The 15,691-nt window shown below is 42.5% G+C and overlaps 2 protein-coding genes across 3 annotated transcripts in view; both read left to right on the forward strand.

The window, feature by feature from the left end:
• LOC308467150 (vomeronasal type-2 receptor 26-like) overlaps window positions 1-15,691 on the forward strand; it is a gene marked incomplete at its 3' end in the record, with an annotated part of 68,261 nt that overhangs the window by 10,806 nt on the left and 41,764 nt on the right. The gene's annotated exons all lie outside the window — the stretch shown is intronic.
• Window positions 584-13,930, forward strand: LOC308467280 (vomeronasal type-2 receptor 26-like). 2 transcript variants are annotated; one of them, XM_080988835.1, is made up of 7 exons: window positions 584-3,045; window positions 5,262-5,553; window positions 5,849-6,359; window positions 9,327-9,625; window positions 10,524-10,751; window positions 12,112-12,238; window positions 12,511-13,930. In XM_080988835.1, exons 2-7 carry the CDS (start codon window positions 5,287-5,289, stop codon window positions 13,407-13,409), a joined length of 2,331 nt encoding a protein of 776 aa, XP_080844961.1. In that variant the 5' UTR covers window positions 584-3,045; window positions 5,262-5,286; the 3' UTR covers window positions 13,410-13,930. The 2 variants fall into 2 exon arrangements, with proteins under 2 accessions (XP_080844961.1, XP_080844960.1); XM_080988834.1 differs by lacking the exon at window positions 584-3,045 and adding an exon at window positions 3,071-3,632.

The raw sequence follows: 15,691 nt of genomic DNA on the forward strand, positions 1-15,691 counted from the left end.
GAACAACGACTGGGCCCATAACCGATGTCAGCATCGCCCTAGAGCCAGTGCACCAACTGGACTCATGAACCTCAACCCCGACTGGGCTGGGCGAGCTGGGTAGCACCGCCAGAGACCTCCTTCTCACAGGAACAGGTCACAGTGCTGTGGACTCACAGCTCAGAGCTGAGAGCACCGGATTCACTGTCTCAATAATACAGTCGTTGCGCAGCAGAGTTTTGCAGAGTCTTGCAGAGTATAAACCACTCGGAGAGCAGCTCTGTAGAATATCTTCCTTTTATTCTGTAACTACAACTATGATACAAAACTATATACAGAGCTGAATATTCTGAGCATAAATCAATGCTACACTGAGAGTCTGCAGCTGCTCTAACAGCAATCTTATCTCTAGGATCTCTAACACTCTCACTTTCTCCGATACACTGACTGACTGACTCTCTCTCTCACACACACACAGATATGTTGCTGGGCAGAATAAGTAGATAGGCAGGACACGCCTCCTCCTCTCTGGAGAGTCAGCAGAGACCATCAGGAGATCATCAGGAGATTCTTGGGTATGGGAGGGGTGAAATCTCCTCATCCGGGCCCATAGCCTTCCTCGTGTTTACCTCCTTTAATATTTGCCTCACTTCTCCCTCTTCCACCCTGGCAGCATTTCCTGTAGGTAGTGACGCCAATAGCTCTGGCATCCCTGTTGGAGTCACTGTTGGTGTCACCTCAAATCGGGCAAAGAAGGTATTCAGCTCTCCCACCAAGGAAGCAGTACTCTCTACCACTGATGAATTCCTTGATTTATAACCAATCAGATGTTGGACTCCCTGCCACATTTGTCTAGTATCATGATTTCTCAGACGGTCCTCAATTTTTCCTCTGTACTCCACTTTTGCTTTCCTGATACCCCTCTTCAAGTTCGCTCTTTCTATGCCATACAATACCCGGTCCCCCCAGTTCTAAAAGCAGAATTTCTGGCCTTCAATAATCTCCTAACCTCTCCTGTCATCCCTCATAACAGAGGGAAGGGAACCAATTCGTATTAAATTGGTCTTAATTTGTGGTTGAGAGATTATTCGAATTCTGAAATTTGGGGAAATCACATTTCAGATTCCATTGCCTGGATCTGACACCTTGTGCACTGATGTTGAGTGGATCACCAGATGAAGAGTGAGCAAGCAACAATTTCAGCATTGGAGGGAAGAAATGAGACCATGCCAAATAGTTGGATTCCCTGCCTGCCAAACCTTTTCAGAGGAGGCATCTTATGCTCAGTCAGGAAGGAAGAGCGAGAGGCCTCCTCCTCCAACTCTGGTTCCTCCCATTCAGGTCCCCATTTATAGAGCAAAACCAAGATCAGATGGGAAGTGAAAATAATTGACAGAACAGCCACTGATGAAGCATTTAGATTCATTAGCCAAGATTGCATCCTACTTAGACTTTCATCTCTCCAGACTAGTAGAAAGTTTACTAAACACTTATTCTTATAGCAGTTCAACCTGTAGCAATCCAATGAAGGCTCCTATATAAATTTAATAATTAAAGGCCCCGAGAAAGCTGACTGGGTTATTCATGTATGCAACCACAGCAGCTAGAACTTTATATGCACAGAAGTGGAGAGAGGGAGGATTCGCTTATGAAACTGGGGGAATATGCTGAAATGGTGAAATTACCTGCTAAACTAAGAGGACATGAGGATGAATCTTTTCAGGAAGAATGGAGACCATTGATATCTTATTTGTCAAACTATCATCCATACATGAAGTCAAAGGCAGGATTTGAAATATAAGCAGCGGATTACTGAAATACGTCATTGGGGCTTTGATAATAAAAACATGTTTTTAAAAAATTCTGATAAAAAGAAGTAATAAAAACAAACATAGAGAAGGGGGGGTGGGAAGTCAAGAAGAAATTGTGTGGGGTTTTTCTTTGTTTGTTTAAACTTTATACGAAGACAAGTGATTGGAATATCTGTGGAGACTTAATAATTTTTAAAGTTTTTTTTAAAAATGTAATAAAGAAAGCATCCACCCAGATTCTTAGGAAGTTGAGGTAATTTGATTCTGTTTATTATTATTTTAACTTTTGGAATGTTCTAAAGTAGGACTGTAAACTTTGTTATGATCATCCTGACTTATCTTGATGTAAAGCGCTCTAGGGGTGATTGGCCAAAATAGTGCATGGAATTTATGAAAGATTAAATAATTAAGTAAGAAAGTAAATAAATATTAATAAATATCTTGATAAAGAATAACAAAGCTGCTAGAATGCTAGCCTGGCTTCTGCGCACACAATTTGTTTATGAGTAGAGAAGCTTCTGCTCAAAGATGAGGAGCAAGTTGGCGCCATGTGAAACAGAAGCTGTCCTTCCGCAGAACATGTCAAAGGGGAAGGGAGAGCCTTAGGCTCAGAGCAACCTTTCTCCCCTCCACCAACCCCAGAGAGCTTCCCTCTGTTGGAGAAGCCTTTCAAAGATGGGGTGGAAATTCACTTGAAGTTGCTTCAAAACCACCAAGGCGCTACTTCCCTTCAGGGGGAGAACCAGAAGGGAGCGGCAGGAATCAAATCCATCCAAAGTGGCCAACTAGAAGAAGGAGAAGAGTTTGGATTTGATATCCCGCTTTATCACTACCCTAAGGAGTCTCAAAGCGGCTAACAATCTCCTTTTCCTTCCTTCCCCACAACAAACACTCTGTGAGGTGAGTGGGGCTGAGAGACTTCAGAGAAGTGTGACTAGCCCAAGGTCACCCAGCAGCTGCAGGTGGAGGAGCGGGGAAGCAAACCCGGTTCCCCAGATTACGAGTCCACCGCTCTTAACCACTACACCACACTGGCTCTCTAAAGCATCCCTAACAACTAGCCATCCAAACTTAAAAACCTCCAAGGAAGGAGAGTCCATGGTCGGATGCAGATGCAGGGCTCTTCGTTGGTCCTTGGGAGCAAAGTTCAGGCCAAACTTCCAATTCCCAAAAACACCTTTTGACTTTTCATCATCATGTTTTTCTCCAGCTCTGCACCTGCTGCCTGAGCTGTTCAAGACTCCAGAAAGTTAGTGTGATGAAACTTATTCCACTTGGAATAATCAAAATTATAGTGATCTCATCTTCTAAATGCTCAGGAGATATTTCTGGAGGTTACATCAGCCTCAGAAAGTAGCATGAATATATTAATTGTGCTGCGACTGGGAAAGAAAAAGTTAGTGCAGAGATTATTTCCTGTGTTGGAGACAGACTGAGTCAAGATGCAGAGCTGGTGAAAGAGGGGTGTGCCTGCCTTGTGCTTCCCAGCTCTGAAGGTAGAGTTGAAAACCACCCAGATTGGGAAAGCCCACCCAGTCTGGCCTTGCAAGAGTCTTTGGGTTCTTCTGCTTTGCCTCATTGGCAGGTAAGAGGAGGAGGAGGAGGCAGAGCCAGAATGAGATCCCTGCTCCTTCTGTTGCTGCTTCTGCTGCTCATGATGCCCTTTGGAGTCTGCAGGAACCACAAGGCGAAATGCCCCTTGAATCTGGTCAGGGATCAAACGGATGCTCGCAATTACTACCGGCTTGGACACTTTCTCATCAGTGGGATCATCTCTCCAAAACGCTTTTATAAGGAAACTCCATACGTCTTTTCTCAGACACCCTTCGCTAGGATTGAAAAGTATGTACTTCACCGTTTCATGGTCCTCCAGTCCTTCTAGTGGTTCCTATTTATCAAGGAAATAGCTCCTTTCTCACGGCTGGGGAGCTAATGGCTGGTGTTGGAGGACTACCCTGCCCTTAACCATTGGGCTTGCTGGTTGGGGGTGATGGGAGCTGGGGGGGGGTCTACTAAAAGATTCCACACAAACCTCTCCTATTTCCATGTTCTCTGGGTCTTCCTTAGTGAAACACTCTCCTACCTTTGATTCTGTGTTGCTTTTAGTAGAATGCAAGGATGCCAATGAATCTGGTCAGGGGTCAAAAGGATGCACTGAATTTCCCCACCTGCAGGATGCCATGAAACTCAGGCAATTTCCAAGGCTCAAAGGTTTCATTCTATATTATTCCATGTTACAGTTTTACAAATGGAATTTTAAGATCCTCTGGGTGACGTTTGGGGGCTGAAGAGCAGGAAAGATGTGCTTTAATTGAAATGATAAATAATATGAATCAGGAGACTTCCTTTTCATGGAGTCAGGTCTCTAAAATGTGAAAAGGAATTATTCCTTTTTCTCACACACAAACAACTGGCCTCATTTCTAAGTAGTGAGATGTTTGATGTTTCTTCACTTGGAATCCATAGGTACCTGTTTCCTATCCCAACCTTATCACAGTTCTATTAACACGATGGAACAGGAGGCCTACAGCCCACCATGGGGAAATCTGTCTGAGCTACATTAAAGGTTTCCTCCTCCAATCCCAGCACTTTTCCCTTTCTGTCACTGTTTTTTTCAAAAAATTAGAAGCGTTTTAAGAAACTCTTGAAAATGCTTGTATTTCTATGGGGGAAGAGCAGGAATGATATGCTTCAAATAAAATGATTATATGGAATAACACAGATCAGGGTGTGTCCTCATTGGTGGAGTCACTGATGAAAAACATGTGCAAAATTATAGGTTTTACCACGCACTCAAACCTGAAAGCCACGAGACCTCAATTGTAACTAAAAGGGGACGGAGGTATTTGGTGCTTCCCCTCCTTCAATAAAATTGTCTCTTATCTACCTATAGTCTAGCCCCTTGGAAGAAGCCAAAGACCAATGCAGGAAAAGCAGGCTTTGAAGCAACTTCCCAGTATAGCACACATTTTGAGGGGTGCCTGCATTTCTTACTCATAGAACCACAGTAGAATAGAATCATGGAGTTGTAGAGATGGAAGGAACCCAGAGGAATCTCACCTGAAGCATCCATGACACATGGTCACCTTCGGAGGGAGTCTGTTCCACTGTTGAACAGCTCTGTGTGCTGTTTGCATCAAAGCTCCGGTCATGGAGTAGAGATCTGCAAATTTGTATTCTATAGGTAAAGGTAAAGGGACCCCTGACCATTAGGTCCAGTCATGGCCGACTCTGGAGTTGCGGCGTTCATCTCGCTTTATTGGCCGAGGGAGCCGGCGTACAGCTTCCGGGTCATGTGGCCAGCATGTCTTTATTCTATTTATTTTTATTCTATACTAGACTGTAAATGGTTTGATATTAATGCAATAGGATTAATCAATAAATACTAATCTTTTTGGATCATATAATGTCCCCCCCCCCCCATCATATGAATATCAGTTTCACTCTTTTAAAAGGATTCATTTGTTGCAGGGGGTCACCTAGGCTCTATTCGTACATGTTGTCTTTCCCGCTCACCATCCAAGAGATCAACCAGGATGTCAGCCTCTTACCCAACATTACTCTGGGCTACAACCTCTATGAGAACTATTTAGATGCAAAGATGACTTCGGACGCCATGCTAGAGCTGCTTGCAGGCAGTGGATGCAATGTTCCCAATTATCAATGTGGAGAACAGAATCACCTGCTGGCTATTCTTGAAAGAAGCAACACTTTCATCTCAAGAGTGATTTCAGCCGTGTCAGACATCTACAAAATCCCTCAGGTAAGTAGTGGAAGAGCATGGAAGGACATAGAATTTCAACTGCGTAAAATTCTATTTTCTCTTTGGAGGGGTCAAGTGGGGATATTTTTTAAAAGGGGAAATCCTGAGCTATGGATCCAACATCCCTTTTTCAAAACTGAGCCTTCACCAACTTGACACCTCCAGATGTTTCAGACAAAAACTCCCATCAGCCTCAGCCAGCAGAGATTTAGATAGATATCAGACATTTCATATGTTTAAATACCCGTTATGATGAAAGTAAAATAAATTGCTGATCTTTTGCTTTCCTTGCTAGATCAGTTATGGCTTCACTGCCCAGGTTCTCGAAGGTAAAACCCTGTTCCCTTTTGTCTACCGGATGACTCCCAAAGAGGAAAGTCAGTACCAGGGGATTGTTGAATTGCTCCTGCATTTTGGATGGACGTGGATTGGCCTCTGCACTCCAGACAATGACAGTGGAGAAAGATTTGTGAGCGCTGTGAAACCTCTGATGCTCAGCAAAGGGATCTGCATTGCTTTATCAAAAAGAGTACCAGAAAATGATCTAAATCAATTTATCAGGCCTGGGGAACCTTTTTTCCTATGGAGACAAGTTGGGGTATTTTTTTACTATGTAACCAATGCAATGGGCATCATGCTACTCCTGGCAATAAACATAGTATATGAGAAGGAAATAGGGGCAAAAGTCTGGATCACAACAGCTTTGCCAGAAGTCGGAACTGGCTATTACATCTCTCCAAATGACTTCCAGTACCTCCATGGTTCTCTGTCCTTTGCAATTCAGACCGGAATAAGGAGCAGCAAAGGTGACAACTATATTTTTTTAAAAAAGATATTTATTAGGTTTTTTGAAATATTACAACAAAAATGAAAAAGAAAAGAGAAAAATACAAAATAAAAACAATTAAAAACACACATATTTCCAGTTACTTATTTTCCTTTAACTTGTTTCCCGGACCTCCTCATACCTCCCTTTTTTGTATTCCACTCCAATTTATTGGTTCAGCAAATCCTTACCATTAGATTTTAACCCATTTATAAGCCTTTTTTTCATATTCTCTTAAAGCATTACAGCTAGAAACCACTTAGTTACTATCCAACATCATTCTATCATTCATTAATTTTACATTATTTCTGTAAATAGTCTTTAAATTTCTTCCAATCTTCTTCCACCGACTCTTCTCCCTGGTCTCGGATTCTGCCAGTCATTTCTGCCAATTCCATATAGTCCATTACCTTCATCTGCCATTCTTCCAAAGTTGGTAGATCTTGTGTCTTCCAATACTTTGCAATGAGTATTCTTGCTGCTGTTGTAGCATACATAAAAAAAGTTCTGTCCTTCTTTGGCACCAATTGGCCGACAATGCCCAGAAGAAAGGCCTCTGGTTTCTTCAAGAAGGTATATTTAAATACCTTTTTCAGTTCATTATATATCATTTCCCAGAAAGCCTTAATCCTTGGGCACGTCCACCAAAGGTGAAAGAATGTACCTTCAGTTTCTTTACATTTCCAGCATTTATTATCGGGCAAATGATAGATTTTTGCAAGCTTGACTGGGGTCATGTACCACCTGTATATCATTTTCATAATATTCTCTCTTAGGGCATTGCATGCCATAAACTTCATACCTGTGGTCCATAACTGTTCCCAGTCAGCAAACATAATATTATGTCCAACATCTTGTGCCCATTTAATCATAGCAGATTTCACCGTTTCATCCTGAGTATTCCATTTCAACACCAAGTTATACATTCTTGACAAATTTTTAGTTTTGGGTTCTAACAGTTCTGTTTCTAATTTTGATTTTTCCACCTGAAAGCCAATTTTCTTATCCAGATTATATGCCTCCATTATCTGGTAATAATGAAGCCAATCTCTCACTTTATTTTTTAGTTTCTTGAAACTCTGCAATTTCAATTTGTCTCCTTCTTGTTCCAAAATTTCCCAATATTTCGGCCATTTGGCCTCCATATTGAGCCTTTTCAGAGCTTTCGCTTCCATTGGTGACAGCCACCTTGGGGTTTTATTTTCTAGCAAATCCTTATATCTTATCCAAACATTAAACAGTGCTTTCCTGACAATATGATTTTTAAATGCTTTATGTGCTTTGACCTTATCGTACCATAAATATGCATGCCATCCAAATACATTGTTGAAACCTTCCAAATCCAAAATGTCTGTATTTTCAAGAAGTAGCCATTCTTTCAACCAGCAAAAAGCTGCTGATTCATAATAAAGTTTAAAGTCTGGCAGGGCAAATCCACCTCTTTCCTTTGCATCAGTTAATATCTTAAATTTTATTCTGGGCTTCTTGCCCTGCCAGACAAATCTAGAAATATCTCTCTGCCACTTCTTGAAACAATCCATCTTGTCCACAATTTGCAATGTCTGAAACAAAAACAACATTCTAGGCAATACATTCATTTTTATCGCAGCAATACGGCCCAGCAGTGAAAGCTTCAAATTTGACCAGATTTCTAAATCTTTTTTCACTTCCGTCCAACATTTTTCATAATTATCTTTAAATAAGTTCCCATTTTTAGCTGTCATATTAATCCCCAGATATTTCACTTTCTTAACCACAGTCAGACCTGTCTCATTCTGAAACCTCTCTCTTTCAATCGGAGTTAAATTTTTCTCTAAAACCTTAGTTTTTAGCTTGTTCAGTTTAAATTCTGCCACTTGACCAAATTCTTGAATTAATTCTAAAACCCTTTTAGTGCTAGATTCTGGCTCCTGTAACGTCAATACTAAGTCATCTGCAAATGCTCTCAGTTTGTACTGTTTGGCTCCGACCTGTATACCTTTAACCAACCGGTCCCTTCTAATCATATTCAGCAAAACCTCCAGGACCGATATAAAAAGCAGTGGGGAAATTGGGCACCCCTGTCGTGTCCCTTTTTCTATCTTAAATTCTTCCGTCACCACATTATTTACAATTAATTTATCCTTTTGTTCAGAGTATATTGCACCTATACCATTTTCAAAACCTTGGCCTACCCCCATCCCCTGTAGGTTCTTCTTCAAAAAGCTCCAAGAGATATTGTCAAAAGCTTTCTCCGCATCCACAAATATCAGAACTGCTTTAGTGTTAATATTCACTTCTAGTTTTTCCAAAATGTCAATTATATTCCTCAAATTGTCAGACAAGTGTCTTCCCGGGAGAAAGCCCGCTTGATCTTTATGAATCTCTTCCATCAATACTTTTTTCAATCTCTTGGCCAAAATGTCTGCAAAAATTTTGTAATCCACATTAAGTAACGATATAGGGCGGTAGTTCTTGAGCTGAGTCTTTTCAGTCTCTGTTTTAGGTATAAGTGTAATGTACGCCTCTTTCCATGACTCTGGTGCCCTTTTCCCTTCCAAAATTTCATTGCAGACTTCCTTCAAAGGTTGCAATAACCACTCTTTCAAAGATCTATAATATCTAGAAGTCAGCCCATCCGGTCCTGGAGATTTGCCCAATTGCATATTTTGAATGGCACCTTCCACTTCCTATTCAGATATTTTATAGTTCAGCATTAATTTACTTTCTTGAGAGATTTTTTGTAGTCCATTTGTCTTCAAAAATCGGTCTATGTCCATTTCTTTCTGTGGCCCTTGCATATATAATTGTTTAAAATACCTCTGGAAACAGTTTCTAATCTCAATTGGGTTGTGTATATTCTTTCCTTCCACTTCTAAGTTTGTAATAGTATTTAATTTTTGTCTTTTTTTCATTTGCCAGGCCAACAATTTCCCACATTTATTAGCTGATTCAAATGTTTTCAAAGGTGACAACTATAAATCACCGTCCAATCTTGTGGATTCTTTGGATGAAGCGTTTCACTGTTCATATTCAAAGCATTCGTTGTCCGTGAAAGGCAGGATAAGATGCAAAGAGGAGGAGAAACTGGAGCCATTATCCCAATGGGGGCCTGAGAGAGTCCTGTTTCTAGACAGCTATGGCACTTACCTCAATGTTCACGCTGTGGCTCAGGCCTTGCATGCTTCGCTTTCATCGAGATCCAAGAGGAGGCTGATGGTGGAGGAAGGAGAGCAATGGGGACACGCAAGGATACAGCCGTGGCAGGTATTTCCTTCCCCTTTTTTGCAAACTGCAGTCCACACAGATGCTGATCTTGACTGTGGATAAACCTGCAAAATATCATAGTTACTATTAGTATTAGCAAAAGTAGCATACCGCCCAACATTGGTATTCAACTCTGTTGAAAATAGAGACGGCCCATTCCATAATGATAATGCTACTGCTTATAAAGGTAAAGGGACCCCTGACCATTAGGTCCAGTCGTTGCCGACTCTGGGGTTGCGGCGCTCATCTCGCTTTATTGGCCGAGGGAGCCGGCGTACAGCTTCGAACCGCCAACCTTCTGATCAGCAAGTCCTAGGCTCTGTGGTTTAACCCACAGCGCCACCTGCGTCCTTTACTGCTTATACCCAGGGCTTTTTTTCAGAGGGGAACTCGCTGGAACTCAGTTTTGACACCTTTCAGGTGGGTGCCATTGCCATTCTCAGAGGGAGGTGTTCATGGTGAGTTCCGGCACCTTCCTTTCTAGAAAAATAGCACTGTTTATACATCTTCTTCAGTTGCCTCCTCACTCTGGGCAGCTCCCAAAATAAAGAAATTCATACTAAAATATTAAACATTTAAAAATTCCCGATATAGGATTGGACAGCTTGTGGGTTGGATAATTCCACATCCACCAACATTTCTCAAATGAAAATAGGGACATTCTAAGGAAAAGTGGGAAATTCCAGGATCAAATGAAAAACTGTCTCTAATTCAGGGATGTCCCTGGAAAACTGGGACACTTGCAGGGTCTGTAGTAATAGAAATGGCTGAATAGGAATTCCAGTCTACATGAGATACACGCAGGCCCCAAATCATAAGAGGTTGAAGTGAGTAGGACTGAGATATCCATCTTGGCTTCAAGGTTTCTCAGTGCTGGTGCTTTCCCCTGTCATTCCAGCTTCACCCTTTCTTGAGAGAAATCCAGTATCTGAATACTTCCAGAGGCAGGCTGTGCTTGGATGAGAACTGGGAGCTGCCAGGAGACTTCGATATTATGAACTGGGTGATGTCTCCCAATAAGTCTTGTGACCTTGTGAAAATTGGGAATATAAGGAGAGAGCCGTCTGCTAGCATAAAGTTCACCATTAACCCAGAAGCTATTGAGTGGCCCAAGAAATTCAACAAGGTAAGGGGAATCACAGAGAAGGGAGGCTAGGAGATCCTGAATATATTTTTCCTTGAACAACTGCTGCAAAATGACTATATCAGGTTGATCAATGATGTCTTGACCGTCCAATAACAGCTGCAACCACCACTCCTTCTTTCCACAGCAGCTGAGATAGGAGGGGAATTTGAGGTGCTCAAAGAAAGGATAGAGCCCAGAGGTCCTCAGAGAAGACACCATCTATTTCCGAACCAGACTGAGAATTTAAGAATTCTGGACAGAATGTTTAACCGAATGGACTACGTAGAAGAAAAGGGAAAACACCTAGTAAAAGTGAACAATTGGGTTTTCATACATGCAGAAGGATGGAAAGCAATTTATTTTTGAAATGATAATTACTGATTTATTGTGGATTTTTTAAATTTGTGGAGTATGCTCACTTGTAGATGTTGCAAATGTTAAACTATTGTACGTGCAGGAATTAAGAAGTGCACAGCTGTTGGTGAAGGATGATAAGTTTTTCTAAAAAACCCTATTGTAATATAAGGTTAATGTTAAGGAATGGCATATGAACTAGAAATAACTAGGGAAATAGATCAGCAACAAGAGGAAACCTTGCATGCCTCAAGAACAGAGGGAAACCACTATTTGGAAAAGTAATATTAAATGTGTCTTAATTAGCGGTTGAGAGATTATCAGAATCCTGAAATTTGGGGAAATCACATTTCAGACTCCATTGCCATTTTCTTTGAAGATTTATTAAGCAGGGAAGCAGGTAAACGGAGAAGAGGAAACAGGGTTCTGTGGTGCAAACCTCAGTTGTCCTGAACTAATTATGAAGAACAAGATATTCTGGTTGCCCCAATGGTCAGTGTGGGGTTGAAAGGACCCTGATGAGGGGGTCAAAGGCTACATTCCAGAGATCCGTTTGAATTCACTCTATGTGTGAATTAAGGTAAAGGTAACGGGACCCCTGACCATTAGGTCCAGTCGGGGCCGACTCTGGGGTTGCGGTGCTCATCTCGCTTTACTGGCCGAGGGAGACGGCATACAGCTTCTGAGCCATGTGCCCAGCATGACTAAGCCGCTTCTGGTGAACCAGAGCAGCGCACGGAAACGCTGTTTACCTTCCCGATGGAACGGTACCTATGTATCTACTTGCACTTTGACGTGCTTTCGAACTGCTAGGTTGGCAGGAGCAGGGAATGAGCAATGGCAGTTCAGCCCATCACGGGGATTCAAACCGCCGACCTTCTGATCAGCAAGTTCAAGGCTCTGTGGTTTAACCCACAGTGCCACCAACGTCCCTATGAGTGAATTACATACCCACAAATACTCCTAACTGTTCCTCTTTCTTGCACCTTCTTGTCTTTCTGGTTAGGCCGTGCCTCGTTCCAGGTGTACAGAAAGATGTCGACCTGGATATGCCAAGGTGGTTCTAGAAGGACAGCCCATTTGCTGCTATGCTTGTGCTCGGTGTGCGGAAGGGACCTTCTCCGCCCAGGAAGGTGGGTGACTCCAAGGGGGAAGGTATTTCTGGAGAGAGTAAACACAGGGCAGAAATTCAGTCTCACACACTTTTTGTGAGAATTCTGCAGACATTGTAGAATGCAGCGCCTTCCTCAACTTCTTTAGGATTAATCCCCTTCATTACATCCTGGAAGAGAGTTGAAAGGAATGATCATAAGGAAGAAATCTCTAGGATTTCTTCAAAACATAATAGAGCACAGATCATTAGGGATGTAAGTGATGCTGCAGCCACTCTTTTTCTCTTCCCCAGATGCAGAACATTGCACCAAATGCCCAGAAGATCACCATTCAAACAAGGACAGAGATCAATGTGTCCCCAAGATTATCATCTTCCTGGCTTATGGAGAACATTTAGGAATGGTTTTAGCTTCCGTTGCCCTCTGCTTGTCCTTAACAGCAGGCATTGTGTTGGGAATCTTCATTAAATACAAGGAAACTCCCATAGTCAAAGCCAACAACCGGGACCTCTCCTACATCCTGCTCGTCTCCCTCCTGTTTTCCTTTTTGTCCTCCTTCCTCTTCATCGGGCGCCCAAGGAAAGAGACCTGCCTTCTCCGACAAACGGCCTTCAGCATCATCTTCTCAGTTGCTGTTTCTTCTGTCTTGGCAAAGACCATCACGGTGGTGCTGGCCTTCCTGGCCACAAAGCCCGGGAACAGGGTGAGGAGATGGCTGGGCAAGAGTCTGGCCAACTCCATTGTCATCTCCTCTTCTGGGGGGCAAGTTCTCGTCTGCACCATCTGGCTGGGCTCTTCTCCCCCATTCCCAGAGCCCGACATGCGCTCCCAGGTGGAAGAGATCATCCTGCAATGCAACGAAGGGTCTGTGGCCATGTTCTACGTTGCCCTCGGCTACCTGGGCTTCTTGGCTGCCATCTGCTTCACGGTGGCTTTCCTAGCCAGGAAGCTGCCCGGCTCCTTCAACGAAGCCAAGCTGATCACCTTCAGCATGCTGGTCTTCTGCAGTGTTTGGGTGTCTTTTGTTCCCACCTACCTGAGCACCAAGGGCAAGTACATGGTGGCCGTGCAGATCTTCTCTATGTTGGCCTCCAGTGCTGGGCTTCTGGGCTGCATCTTCCTTCCCAAGTGCTACATTATTGTGCTGAGGCCTGATCTGAACACAAAGGAGCACCTGACAACAAGGAATTAAGGGGGCATCTGATTCTTAAAATAGTCCATGTTCCTGATGTCCAGAAGTGCATAAAGGAAACACAGCTACTCCTCCATGTTATTTATTCTCCATCTCTGAAAGAGATTGTGTTCATTCTTAGCCTGGGTTTTAGGAAGTCCTGTTCACATGAACAGGAAGATGGGAGGAAATGTTTTGCTACCTTGCTTTACCAAGGAATACAGTGAGTCCTGGTCTACTGCCCTTAGTTTGTAAACTATGATCTTTTAATAATTTTGTGTTTTGGGAACTTATATTTATCTCACAACCAGATAGGCTGGAGGGAGAGATTAGTTAGGTTTTTGAGTCAGTTTGTTTTGTCTTGACTACCTATTAACCATATCAATTCTAATATTCAACAATACTATTTGGTTATGCCAGTTCTATGTATTCAATTTTCTATGCTCCATTTCCCTCATTTATGCGCTATCATTCATAAGCTCACTTCACATCATTTCGTTCTCCTAAGCTTTGTATATCAATAAACTGAGAAATTCATTTAAGACATCTTCCGTAGTCTGTTGGTTTAATTTCTGTATTGTGTAAGCTCAGCTCCCTGTTCCAAAGAGTAGCAGCTGACCTTAGCCAAGCCTTGACTGGGATCCAATGAATTTTATTGCACTGGCCAGGGTTAGGGATAGGGTTAGGGGCGGGCGAGGCAAGCGGGAAGAGAGGGGAGAGGGAACTCCGGGGCTCACGGGAATGGCAGGCCGCCTACGCCAATCTGGGCGAGTCATTGTGAAAGGAGGCGGGGAGAGAGAGCTGGGGAAGGCAATGGGTCACGAAAGGCAGCAGTGGAAAGTGGGGAGAGCTGGGGCGAGGTATATTATATATTATATTATATTATATTATATTATATTATATTATATTATATTATATTATATTACATTGGGACACGGGTGGTGCTGTGGGTCAAACCACAGAACCTACGGCTTGCCGATCAGAAGGTCGGCAGTTTGAATCCCCACGACGGGATGAGCTCCCGTTGTTTGGTCCCTGCTCCTACCAACCTAGCAGTTCGAAAGCAAGTCAAAGTGCAAGTAGATAAAGAGGTACTGATCTGGCGGGAAGGTAAACGGCGTTTCCGTGTACTGCTCTGGTTTGCCAGAATGAGCATGCTGGCCACATGACCCAGAAGCTGTATGCCGGCTCCCTCGGCCAATAAAGTGAGATGAGCGCCGCAACCCCAGAGTCGGCTACGACTGGACCTAATGGTCAGGGGTCCCTTTACCTTTTCCTATTATATTATATTACATTATATTATATTATATTACATATTACTGTATTTTACCATGTAGAACATGCCCCCGTGTATAAGACACCCCCTATTTTTGGGAACTGAAAATTAAGAAAAAGGGGGGGGTCCCATTTTACTCGTCTCATACACGGAAAAGTACGATATATTATGTTATTATGTTGTTATGTTATGTTATGTTATGTTGTTATGTTGTTATGTTATACAGAGTGATTCATAATGAAGTATACAGTTTCAACACACTATAAAAAAGAATATAATATATCTCATGTTACCTGTGACAGAATTGTAGGGGAATGTTTAAAGTATTTTAGAAACAGTCACAGATGTTCTATGTGTGCACCCTTTGTCACACAACACACATCACAACTGAAAATGCCGTTGCACAACAAACTCCGTTTTGCTCAATTCAAGAACACAAAACGCCTTCTCCACTGCAGACGCAGCCATTTGGCCTGACTAGTCACGTGACACGCGCACTATCACCTCCATCACTTCCCTCAGTCGCGGGACACAAACTGTATGAGTACACCTGCCTCACGGTTCGCAGCTGTGGTCCGTGTCAGCGCCGGTCGTACAGGATCTGGAAACTGTATATTTCATTATGAATTACCCGTATTATATTATTTTGGTGTCCAATCACTGCATTACTATAGGATACTTCATTTCAATCAATTAAATCTTTATTATGGTAGTAGTCCAGCATTCAGTAGGGTGGGGTACAGTCATTTCCAATCTGTAAAACGTAAAGCTAAAAAGTATTGAAACACAAAGTATATATAAAAGTCTAAAAGAAGCTAAAAGAAGGGTTTCGGAGCATTAAACGGATGTGGAAGAGCATAAAAGGTTAGTATATAAAAGACTATGGCTATCAATTTAGAGGGCACTCTGATATGAATGTTCATTACGTCTAGTTTAACAACAACAACAATTTATTTATACCCCACCATCTGGCTTGGTTTCCCCAGCCACTCAGGGGGGCTCCCAATAGAATAATAAAAACACAATA

Source organism: Podarcis pityusensis (assembly GCF_964106645.2).
Source record: "Podarcis pityusensis genome assembly, chromosome: 18".
In the NCBI taxonomy this organism is placed as follows: Eukaryota; Metazoa; Chordata; class Lepidosauria; order Squamata; family Lacertidae; genus Podarcis; species Podarcis pityusensis.